Genomic DNA, 12,734 nt, shown 5'->3' with positions numbered 1-12,734 from the left:
GTGCGTGGGCTTCAGTAGTTGTGGCATGCAGGCTCAGTAGTTGTGGCTCACGGGCTCTAGAGCACAGGCTCAGTAGTTGTGGCCCACGGGCTTAGATGCTCCGTGGCATGTGGGATCTTCCCGGACCAGGGCTCGAACCTGTGTCCCCTGCATTGGCAGGCGGATTCTTAACCACTGCGCCACCAGGGAAGCCCCCATGTGTTTAAATTTTTAAGGAACTGCCAAACTGTATTGCAAAGCGGCTGTGCCATTTTGCATTCCCACCAGCAATGTATGAGTGTTCCAGTTTCTCCACATCTGCTCCAGCTTTTGGTGTTGTCCATTTTTAAATTTTAGTCATTCTAATAGGTGTGTCGTGATCTCTTATTGTGATTTTAATTTGCATTTCCCTAATAGTGACATTGAACATCTTTTCATGTGCTTATTTGCCATCTGTATATCCTCTTCAGGGAACTGTTTCTTCTGGTCTTTAACCCGTTTTCTAAGTGGATTGTTTATTTTTCACTGTTGAGTTTTGAGAACTCTTTATATGTTATAGACACTGGTACCTGTAGGATGTATGGTTTGCAAATATTTTCTCCTAGTCTGTTTTTTCATCCTCTGAACAGCTTATTTCACAGAGTAAACACTTTTAATTTTGATGAAGTCCAACTTAGCAATTTTTTCCTTTTATAGAGCATGCTGTTGACGTCAAGTCTATGAGCTCTGCCTAGCTCTGGATCTCAAACATTTTCTCCTATGTTTTTTTCCTTATAGTTTTATGTCTTCCACTTAAGTTTGTGATCAATTTTGAGTTAATTTTTGTATAAGGTGTAAGACATGGGTCAAGACGGTTGTTGTTGTTTTTTGTTTGTAAGTGTCCAGTTGCTCCAGTACTGCTTGTTGAAAAGGCTATTTTTTTTCTCTATTGATTTATTTTAATGCTTTTGTCAAAAATTTGGGCATATTTGTGTGAATCTATTTCTGGGTTCTCTATGGTGTTCCATTGATCTGTGTGTCTGTCCCTCCACCGATACCACACAATCTTGATTACTATAGTGATAATAATGTCTTCAAATCATGTAGACTGATTTTTCCCACTTTTATGTAATTGTTTTAGCTATTCTTGTTTCTTTGCCTTTCCATATAAATTTTAGCATAATCTTGTCTCTGTCTACAAAAAAAAAAAATCCCATTTCATTGTTGTTGTTGGCAATTTGTTTCTTCTTTCTTTTTTAATTTGTCTGTCTTGCTAGAAGTTTGTAATTTTATTCATCTTTTCAAATAAATAGTTCTTTGTTTCACTGATTTTCTCCATTGCTTTTCTGTTTTCTGTGTCACTGTTTTCAAAATTTCTGCTCTCCTTATTATGTTCTTCTTTCTGCTTGCTAAGGGTTTATTTTGCTGTTCTTTTTCTAGGTTCTCGAAATGGAAGCTGAGCATAAATTTCTCTCTCAACATTGGTTCATCTGTATCCTACCACTTTTAATTTAATTTTTCATCTGTATCCTACCATTTGTAAATTTTCATTCACTTCAATGTGTTTTTAAGTTTCCTTTGAGACTTCTTTGACCCATGGATTACTTAGAAGTGTGTTGTTTAGTTTCCAAGTGTTTGGAGATTTTCCTATTATCTTTCTGCTGTTGATTTCTAGTTTGATTCCATTGTGGTCAGAGAAAACATTCTCTATTATTTAAATTCTTTTCAATTTTTTGAGGTTTGTTTTGTGGCCCAGGATATGGCCTGTCTTGGTATATGTCCGGTGGGCACTTGAAAAAAATGTGTATTCTGCTGTTGTTGGTGGAGTGTTTTATAAGTGACAATGAGGTCTTGGTTCATGCTGTTTTTGAGTTCCTCTATAGCTTTGCTGATTTTCTGTCTAGTCGTTCTATTAATTAATAAGAGAGGGGTGTTGAAGTCTCCAACTATAATCATGGATTTGTCTATTTCTCCTTTCAGTTCAATCAATTTTTTTGCTTCACAAATTTTACAGCTCTGTTGTTTGGTGCATACACATTAGGATTGGTATATCTTCTTGGTGAATTGACTTTTCATCATTACGTAATGTCTCTTTCTATCTCTGGCAAGGTTTCTTTGCTCTGAAGTCTACTTTATCTGATATTTATATTGCCACTTCTGCTTTCTCTCAATTGATATTTCATGATATATCTTCTTTTTTCATTCTTTTACTTTTATATCCTTGACTTGAAGCGAATTTCTTATAGGCGCATTTATAAGAGAAAAACAAAAGATGACTTTAATAGACCGCCTACTTATTTTAGAACTAGAATCCTATGACCAGGTAATGACTGCCGAAGATTCCTGTGGGTCAGACCATTCTGATTATTATGCTGGCCCGGTTGCCTTTTAAGGTAACCAAACCTACCTTGCCTCTGGTGGTCAACTGCTGCCCCTGGCTGTTCCATGCTGGGATCCATCATTGCTATGGAAATCAGGAAGCCCATTTCCATAGCAGCCCGTCCATCTTCATTCCTGAGTGCAGAGAAAAATCAGCACAGCCCTTTTTAAGCAGGCTGTGCTTCTCTTACCAGTATATTTCTCAATGCCTCAGTGAAGGACTTTTCCCCTAGGCCCTCTTGGGGGAATTACTTAGGGATGAGTGAGTGGATTGTACATGATAAATCCGCTTCAACATTCCTCTCTCTTTAAGTCTTTGGATTCCTTTCTCTGCATTATGCAACAGGATTTCTTGCACTGCAGCTTCATTTGTGGTACACCACTCCTGAATCCAGATTTTAACAAATTAACTAAGGAAAGAGATAAAATCATCCCTAACTGCTGGAGTTAGCACACCGAGCTTGGAATCTCTGAACCCATATTAAAAACTTCAGCCCAGGGAATTCCCTGGTGGTCCAGTGGTTACGACTCTGTGCTTTCACTGCCAAGGGCCTGGGTTCAATCCCTGGTCAGGGAACTAAGATCCCACAAACTGCGAGGCGAGGCCCCCCCCCCTGCAAAAAAAAAAAAAAAATCAGCCCAATTCTAAAACTGTGTTCCTTCCTCTCTGGTATAGCATCTTTAGAATCCCACCCCACCCATATTCCCCAAGTTTATGTTTAATAATATAGCAAAAATCTTTGTTAATCTTGTGAGTCTTTTCCTCTAGGGTCCGATTTTGTACTTGTCCCCCTAGTTACGTGTCTGAGCCACCCATTGCACATTGACCACCTCAGGTGAGGTTTTTACAGAGTCTCCAAGCAAGACAGGACCAGCCTCGTTAGACGGAGAAGGAAGGGCTGCCTCTGCCAGACAGTGAGATTTAGTGGGGCCTGGGCGTTCAGCATCCTCACACAGATCCCAAAGCCCCTTTGCCCATTCTTCGGATTCCTCCTTAATCTCTCGGCTTTTCCCATGAGACCTGGTAAGGTTTCAGCGGCATCAGCCCTGTGGCTACAGGAGTTAAGAGATTCATCTGGGAAGTCTTTCTTAGGAGCAGCCCGGTCCTCTTCAGACAAGAATTTAAAATTTAAATTTAAAAAGAATTTAAAATGTCAAGCTTGCCATTTCCTTTTCTTAGGCTCAAAGCAGCCAGACCACACCAGAGTCCTTGATCTCCTTTTTCCTTTCTGTGAGGAAAGGAGGGAAGGCCATGGTGCTGACCCTCGGTACAACTTGGGTCTGACTCTCAACACTGCTTGCCCAATGGAATCACCTAGGAGCTCTTTTAACGTTTGCCTGGAGGCCTGCACCCCAACCTCAGAACAACTGAGTCAGGATCTCTGGAGGTGGGACCTGGCCTTGGTATTATTTATAAATCTCGCCAGGTGATTCAAATGTACATCCAGGGCTGAGAACCCCTGGGTTAAGTTGTAATCCACACAGGAAAGAGTTTGGGACTGGGAATCTGGAGATGTGCTTTCCTGCGTTAAGCTTCTCGCTCTGTAGCTTCGGACAAGCCACATGATCTCTGCGAGCCTCTACGCCCATGTCTCTGGGCCAGAGCCAGTAATAACCACTGCCTTGCCTACCTCACAGGACTGTGATGAGGATCAAATGCATAAGGACCCTGGGAACTGTGAGACATTGTCCGATGGGAGGGCTAGTCATACCCCACGCATCATCTCGGGTTACTTCGATCAACTTAGTTGCAGACACTGCTCAGCCTCTGCCAGGGACTTTCTGCTTCATCCTCGGGCAGGTACACATCCCATAATGTTGGCTGGGGTCAGTCTAGTCTCAGGCCTGTCTGCTCACCGTACCACATCAGTCTCTCCTGGCTAAGGGCCCGGGTAGATAGATTCCTCCTGGCTAAATTCCAGTGGTGGCCAGCCAGGGCAGCGCAACCCTTTGTAGGGGCTCATCAGACTTCCGGGGCACCTATGTGGTCAGAGGGAGCACGTGCCATGTCATACTTACACATTTGGAAAATGGTATGGCAGATGGGGCAAGAATACTACCTCGACGGCTTTCCTAAAACAAACGTCAGAAAGTAAAGCTCTCCCATCTTGCCCCAAGGATTCATATCCTGTAGACTCCTGCAAAGACTGGGGTCAGGGGACAAAGTAGGGGTTGAAGAGAGATTGGGAAGGAAGAAGCGGGATAGGTGATTGTTATGTTTATTCAGGGAAGGTAGGTTTAAGAAGGAGGAGACGCGCTTCACTAGGGCGCCTTGCTTTCAGGTAGGAAGTTTTCCTCCAGGTAGTAGAACCCAGGCACCCAGAGGCAGTGGGGTTCCCTGCCTGCAGAAGCTCCCAGGTGACCTCTCGTGGGGCTCAGGAAGAGCAGCCCTTGCTCTGCTCGCTTTGCAGCCTCTCTGACTCATCTTCTCTTCGGGCCTGACAGTGATAAAGACGCCCCCCCCCCCCGGGGGCTTCCCTGCACCCTTAGGGGCTGCCTGTCCTGGCCTCATCCTCCTCTGGGTCTCTCAAGGACAAAGGGGCTTGAACAATGCTGTCTTTAGCTTTTCTCCAAGGACCCTCATGTTTTTAGAGACTGCAGAATAGACACACTGTATTTTTTAAGTAAAAACTCAGTTTTCCATTAGTTGAAGATTCATTATCCTGGGATCATCACCTTTTCACTTTCCTGACTACAATTCTCCCTGCCTCCTCTATCCAACTTATAACACTTGTCACCTGTTAACATGCTATATCACATTTATTATCTGTCTCCTGTCACCAGAATATAAACTCCATGAGGATAGGAATTTTGTCTGTTTTGTTCACTGAAAATCCCTAGTGCCTAGAAGAGTGGCTGGTGCATAATAGAGGCTCAGTAAGTTTTTGTGTGAGGAATGAATAAAAACGCAAATACTGTTGACCATTAGGCTGTGACCTCCACGAGGTAGAGGCAATACCAATTTTCTTTACCACGTATATAATCACAGAGCCTGGCACAAAGTAAGCACTTCATAAATATTTGTTAATATGGCAGTCCAGCATACCATTTTAGGAATTTATAGATAAATTCCTAGATATGCTCACACAGGGCATATTAATTAACATTAATTGCAGCATTTTGGCGAAAGCAAAACTACTAGAGACCAAGACGTGCATCGCTAGAAGACCTTGGTTAAGTGAATTTTCACTCCACACACTAGAGTACCAGGCAGCTATTAAAAAGAATGAGGTATATGTGAAATTAAATATAATAGCTCCCTTCCCACCAAACAACAGTTTTCTTTTTGGTTGTTGTTGCCGAGACCTGAGAGAAAATTATTGAAGTTCCTTCTAAAATAATGATCCTAGGGAATTCCCTGGCGGTCCAGTGGTTAGGATTTCGTGCTCCCATTGCAGGGGGCATGGGTTTGATCCCTGTTCTGGGAGCTAAGATCCCGCATGCCACATGGCGCGGCCAAAAAATAATAATAACAACAAAAAAAATAAAATAGGGACTTCCCTGGTGGCACAGTGGTTAAGAATCCTCCTGCCAATTCAGGGGACACGGGTTCGAGCCCTGGTCGGGGAAGATCCCACATGCGGCGGAGCAACAAAGTCTGTGCGCCACAACTACTGAGCCTGCGCACCTAGATCCCGTGCTCCACAACAAGAGGAGCCACCGCAGTGAGAAGCCCGCGCACCACAACGAAGAGTAGCTTCTGCTCGCCACGACTAGAGAAAGCCCGTGCGCAGCAAAGAAGACCCAACACGGCCGAAACTAAACAAATAAAATAAATAAATTTTTAAAAAGTAATTATTAAAAGTAAATAAATAAATAAAATAATGATCCCAACATCATTCCTATACAGATGCAATAGAAATTTTATGTAAAATTATATCATATATATTTTTAAAATAAATTTATTTATATTTTTGGCTGCATTGGGTCTTCGTTGCTGTGTGTGGGCTTTCTCTAGTTGCGGTGAGCGGGAGCTACTCTTCTTTGCGGTGCACGGGCTTCTCATTGCAGTGGCTTCTCTTGTTGTGGAGCAAGGGCCCTAGAGTGCATGGATTTCAGTAATCGTGGCACGTGGGCTCAGTAGTTGTGGCTCGCGGGTTCTAGAGCGCAGGCTCAGTAGTTGTGGCGCACAGGCTTAGTTGCTCTGCGGCATGTGGGATCTTCCTGGACCAGGGCTCAAACCCACGTCTCCTGCGTTGGCAGGCGGATTCTTAACCACTGTGCCACCAGGTAAGCCGATATATTTTGTATGATGTTTCTCAAACTAGATGGTTGACAAATTACTAAGGCGAGGGTCAGGAAAGACCTAGATATCATTTCTCAAATTGGTCTGCGGAGCATGATTGGACATTACACAGATCAAGGTTCTGATTTTTAGAAAGAATTTGTAGAGTGTAGTAGTTATTCTTTATTGCAGATTAAGAGCAGATTTATGTGTTATAAACATTCAACTGGACAATGGGTAGGAAAAAATTAATTGAAATTGGCACTGAAACAGGGGAGGTGACAGAATGCATAGTCACTACAGTTCTGCATTTCCCCCCCTCAGTATTGGGCTAACGATATCCTTATAGTAAATGGAATATGCATATGGATTCCACATGAAGGTAGAAGAAATTCCAAATTCATTCATCTGGGTAAAATAAAAAAAGCAAGTCTGCATATTTTGATTCAGAAAGGTGTCCAAATTATACTGTGAAATGAAGAAAGCAGAGTTTAAGAAATCAAGATGAACAGTATGAGCCTGCGTACCTACAATAAAATGTGTTTGTATATGTCTAGTTTAGGAAATTATTTTACAGTGGTTACCTCTGGGGAGTGGAATGGGACATATTTTTCTTTCCTTCTTTCTGCTTGTATTTTGTGCTTGTTTTTTATACTTTTTAACTTAAAAAGGTAAATTATCATTCCAATCAAAGCGTATTAGTTTTAGACATCCTTTGTTTTCACTACTAGATGACACACTTCCAATCAAAAGCACAGAACTGTGCAACTAGGGATTATCATACTAAGTGGAGTAAGTCAGAAAGAGAAAGACAAATACCATATGATATCACTTATATGTGGAATCTAAAATATGGCACAGATGAATCTATCTACAAAACAGAAACAGACTCACAGACATAGAGAATACACTTGTGGTTGCCAAGGCGGGGGTTGGGGGGTGGCGGGTGAGAGATGGATTGGGAGTGTGGGATTAGCAGATGTAACTATTATATACAGGATGGATAAACAACAAGGTCCTACTGTATAGCACAGGGAACTATATTCAATATCCTGTGATAAACCATAATGGGAAAGAATATGAAAAAATAATGTCTAGGGCTTCCCTGGTGGCTCGGTGGTTAAGAATCTGCCTGCCAATGCAGGGGACGCGGGTTCGTGCCCCGGTCCGGGAGGATCCCACGTGCCGCGGAGCAGCTGGGCCCGTGAGCCATGGCCGCTGAGCCTGTGTGTCCGGAGCCTGTGCTTCGCAGCGGGAGAGGCCACAACAGTGAGAGGCCCGCGTACCGCAAACAAATAAATAAATAAATAAATAAATAAATATAATGTCTATATAATGTAAAAAAAAATGAGATAATACCTACTCCATCGGGATGATCATGAGCATTACATGAAATAACCTGGCCAAGGACCAAGCAAGAAGCAAACTTTCAATGCATAGTAGCGATTAACAGGATAATAATTACTGCAATTATTTACAAGAAAACCACTTACACACACACACACACACACACACACACACACACACATACACACACAAGCACAGAACTGGAAGTGTTCATTATTACCCAATTGGGTGGTTACTGAAGGGGACCACTTACTTAGATGGGAACCACTAGTGTAAACTAGTCCTTCACCTGCCATGATTGCATTTACTCCAATTCTAGCCAGACCTCTAGGACTCTTAAAAATCATATCCCATTCTCAATTAAGTGAATGAGCAGAGCATAGGGGACCACTGATTTGGGGCTGAGTGTAGGAAGGGTGTGTGGGGAGAAGCAGTGGGCCGTGGGTCGTGGATGCAGGGTGACAGGGATGGGGAGGGCCAGTTGTGCTCTGGTCTCGCCTCTTCCCCTTTCCTTTGCCCTCTGTCCTTGGCTCCACTTCCCTCTCAGGCTCAGATTTCTACTAAGGAGCACCTGTCAGGTGGGGGCTTTATGATCAGTTTTCTTTAAGGTTAAGATTCACAATTCTATTGTAATTTTCCCCACTGCCATTGGCCCATCCTATCTACTGGCTCCCTTCTTTTTCTCTGAGGTGACCAGACCCTTCTTCTGCCCACTCCCCAACCCATATGAAACCTCTGGGCTCAGAGGCAATTTCTGCCTGATCAGAGGGATAGGACTATGGAGTCAGGGCATTCGTACGCTCGCAGTAGGAAATGAGCCACGGAAGACACAAAGTGATATGCAGTAATGTCTCAACTTTTATTGGCCTCTTGCTCCTCAGGGCACCCTGCTTCTGCTGACTCAATGCCTCAGAACTTTGGTGTCTGAGGTCTCAGACACCACTTTGCCGTCCACAAACTTCAGGGTGGTGGTCTTCTGGATGGTTTGCATGGAGTTGCAGCTGTCCACGGCGTCAGCAAGACTAACAGAAGACAAAGCCCCAGTTATAAACAGCACCGCAGAGAAAAGAGAAACAAGGAAAGTGGAGAAAAGAAGGCTCCCGATCCCCGCCTGCATGTCCCAGTGCCCCTTCGCTGCTTCCTCCATAAAAGGAAAACTGAAGGCCAAATTCCACCTGTGCTCCAAGAACAGCTAGGAGCAATATTTAGTCTATTCTCTTCTCGGGGCACGCGCAGAGCACCGGCGCAGTGCTCAGTGGGTACCAATAAACAGGCACATGGGGGGTTTACAAAAGCTCAGGCTTTGGGGAGAAGTGGTAGCTTGACCCCAGCTTATACAGGTAGGAGGAGAGCCCCACTCACCTGAAGTCCTCCCCATCTTCCAGGAGGCGGCGGTAGGTGTTGATCTCAGCCTCTAGCTTGACCTTGATGTTCAGCAGGGCCTCGTACTCCTGGGTCTGGCGTTGCCCCTCCGCCCGGGTCTCGGCCAGCTCCGACTCCAGGTGCAGGAGGACACCATTGAGCTGCTCCATCTGCATGGCATAGCGGGCCTCCACTTCCCTCAGGCTGTTCTCCAGGCTGGCCTTCTGCAGGGGCATAGGGAGAGGGTCGGGTGAGACAGGGTGGAGGGAGAGTCTCTGCAGCTTTCAGCCCTCTTTGAAACTTTGAGTGCCTACTGTTTGCCAGGTACTAGGGTAGTGAGTAGAAGCGGTGGGAAATACAGAGAGAAACAACTCTTTCTGAGCGAAAGGCATTGAGGGCTCTCACCAGATTTCTCATGGAGTCCAGGTCGATCTCCAGGGACTGGAGAGTGCGTCTCAGTTCCGTGAGTGTCATCTCAGCAGCTCCTATCTCAGCGGTCTTCGAGGTGACCACTGTGGTGCTCTCCTCAATCTGCAGGGGGGATATAGTCCTCAGGTCCCTCCTTCTCTGTCGGCCTCCCTCCCGCACCCTCGTGCCTCTTGTGCTTAGCCTGGCATCCATCCCTCTCCCTCGTGTACCTGCTGGGACCAGTACTTGTCCAGCTCCTCTCGGTTCTTCTGAGCCAGCTCGTCATACTGGGCCCGGATGTCTGCCATGATCTTGCCAAGGTCCTGAGCTTTGGGGGCATCCAACTCCACGGTCAACCCAGAGTTGGCAATCTGGTTTTGTAGACCCTTTACTTCCTAAAGGAGAAAGGGACAAAAGTGAGGAGGTGCTCAGGGTCAGAGCTCCAGGAAGCCTCTTCACCTGTGACTGTCTCTTCCGGGAAGCCTACGGGATCAGTTGGAGAACAGAACAGGGGAATCTCTTGACTTTGCTCTCTGGGCGTTGCCAGTTCTGGACCTTCTACTCCAGATGGCTAAAATGCCAGCTGTCAACGCCATGCTTGTCACTCACAGGTGGTGGCTTCTCTCTCCTCCCTTCACCCTGTCCCTCCATCTACAAACCTGCTCCTTGTACCTTCCTCCCTCACCTCCTCCATCAGGTCTCACTTCTGCTGCTAGCTGTTTCCACTGTGGTCCTCATCTCATCCTCTCACCCATGGCCTTTTGACCTCATCACACTCTAATTCAGGCGACCCACCGAGCGTGGCAACAGTCTGATGAAGAAGCACTCAGGCTGGTAGTTCTAAACTCCCCTGCAAGGCGGCTTGCAGGCGGCCTGCTCCGTCTAGTCCCCGGCCCAGACTCATCTTGGTCCCTTGGTTCCTGGCTTGGCCAGGGTCCCCTGCTTGCCTCCTCGTGGTTCTTCTTCATGAACAGCAGCTCCTCCTTGAGAGCCTCGATCTCAGTCTCCAGCTGCAGCCGGGTGACATTGGTGTCATCAATGACCTTGCGGAGCCCGTGGATGTCACTCTCCACAGACTGGCGCATGGCCAGCTCTGTCTCATACCTGTGGGAGTGGAGGTGATTGGAAGGGCCCCGTCTCTGATCCTGAACCTTCTCAACCCATGCCACCTACTAAGAGCAGCCCCATGCCCACTGCAAACCAGCCACCTGATTCACCAATCAGGCAGTAATCCTCTGAGCACTGTTCCTGGCACTTGGGGGACAGTGTTCTTACACTGGGTTACGTGAAGAATAAACTGATGGAGCCTCATTCTCATCCACCCAGCTCTACCCACAGCTGAACAAGATCCCCCTAACGGACCCCAGCTTCCTAGCCCCCAGCCTTACTTGACTCTGAAGTCATCAGCAGCAAGACGGGCATTATCGATCTGCAGAACGATGCGGGCATTGTCCACAGAACTTGCAAAAATCTGGGGGGATTGTAGAGAGAGGTCGCTCCATGAATGGGAAGTCAGTGATGGGGTGGGCTGAGTGTGTGGAGGGTGTCATGTGTCTCAGCGAAAAAACCTTCCTAGTCCTTGGAATAACCAGAGGCTTTCCTTGTATACCTATCCCCTTCTACCTGTGCCCCCTCACACTGTTCCCTCCTTTCCTGGAGTCTCAGATCCCAGCGTTCCCAGTCTCCTGCTGCCCTTCCTTCTAGGCCTCTGTTGGCTGGCCAGCCCGGAAGTGAGCAGTTACTAAACCGCCCTCTCCCTGGCCCTCTCCCAGCATTTTTCCTAGTGCACCTGCTCCGCATACCCCCGCCCCACCTGTGGGCCTCCTCTTTACTCCCAGATGACTCAGCCTTATAGCCACATCTGCTTAACCCCTCCAATTGTCCCCTCTCCACCAGAAGCCAGAGTGTCTGGGCCCTCTTTATTGAGCCTTGTTTCACTTCCGTCTATGCTGTCCACTCCTCTGCGAAGCTCCCCCCTCCTCTTCCCACTCTGTCCTGGGGAAGGGCCCTCCTGTGCCCATTCACCACCCTTGGGGTCCCTGTGACCACGGGCGATGTCTATGGAAATTCGGGGCATTCCTAACCTTCTGCGGGTGGAGTTGGGGGCGGGGCGGGAGATAGACAAGGGGAAGGAGTGCGTGCACCCCACCCTACTAAAATTCCTATCCTTGGGGGAGGGAGAGGAAGAGGGGAGTGGATAACTGGAGGGTCAAACGTGGCTGGGAGTTGGGGCTGCTCCCTCCATGCCCCCTTACCTGAAGCCTCAGGTCCTCGATGGTCTTCAAGTAGTGCCCCCAGTCTCTGACCTGGGGTCCCTTCTTCTCCAGGTGTTCCCGGATTTTGCTCTCCAGTCTCCTATTATCGGCCTCCAGGCTCCTCACATTCTCCAGGTAGGAGGCCAGGCGGTCATTCAGGTCTTGCATGGTCTCCTTCTCGCCCTGGATGCCCCCTACACCCACCAGACCCCCGGCCATCCCGGCGCCCAGGTTCCCGGACCCCCAGCCGCCCCGGACGCTGGTGGAGCGGGACACGGAGATCCGGGAGCCCGAGCCCCCGGCGCCTGCATAGACGCTGGCAGCGCTGCTGACCGGTCGGACCCCGTGGCCAGGTGACTGCGCGGAGCCCAGGGACCGGTACCTGGAGAAGGTGGACTGGGCGCTGAAGCTCATGTTTGTTCCGCGAGGAAAGAGCGAGGCCAGGACTCAGGTGCTGGGCCGGGGAGAGTGTGAGGTCCGCAACTCAAGTTATAGCTCTCAGGGAGGGGGTGGGTGGGAACCCGCCCCCCGACAGGCCCCGCCTCCGCCACCAGAATCGCCGCGGAAGCGCGGAAGCCTGCGCCACAGGTGGACCGCGGGGACTCCGCGCCTCAGGTTCCTGACCCTCTCCAGCCTTTCCCCGCCCCCTCAGCACCGTCCTGCTAAGGTCACCCTCCAGCCCCCAGGGTGGCGGTGAGTGAGTGGGGCCGGGACAGCCGTGGGCAGCAGGTGAAGTTGGCTCTGGCAGCTGGGACTTCAGGGCAGGAAATGACGTCGTGGTACCCCCCCCCCCCAGGTAG

The 12,734-nt window shown here is 47.8% G+C and overlaps 1 protein-coding gene across 1 annotated transcript; it reads right to left on the bottom strand.

Annotated features, from left to right (window-relative positions):
- Positions 1-8,744: 8,744 nt before the first annotated feature.
- On the bottom strand, positions 8,745-12,424 carry KRT18 (keratin 18). The gene is made up of 7 exons (XM_067696660.1): positions 11,935-12,424; positions 11,068-11,150; positions 10,627-10,783; positions 9,910-10,074; positions 9,677-9,802; positions 9,272-9,495; positions 8,745-8,931 (listed from the first exon to the last, which is right to left on the bottom strand). The coding sequence occupies exons 1-7, from the start codon at positions 12,346-12,348 to the stop codon at positions 8,811-8,813; spliced, it is 1,290 nt and encodes a 429-aa protein (XP_067552761.1). The 5' UTR covers positions 12,349-12,424; the 3' UTR covers positions 8,745-8,810.
- Positions 12,425-12,734: the final 310 nt, after the last annotated feature.

Source organism: Pseudorca crassidens, chromosome 11, assembly GCF_039906515.1.
Source record: "Pseudorca crassidens isolate mPseCra1 chromosome 11, mPseCra1.hap1, whole genome shotgun sequence".
In the NCBI taxonomy this organism is placed as follows: domain Eukaryota; kingdom Metazoa; phylum Chordata; class Mammalia; order Artiodactyla; family Delphinidae; genus Pseudorca; species Pseudorca crassidens.
The sequence above is the reverse complement of the archived record's forward strand: the minus strand, read 5'-3'. Positions and strand labels throughout refer to the sequence as shown.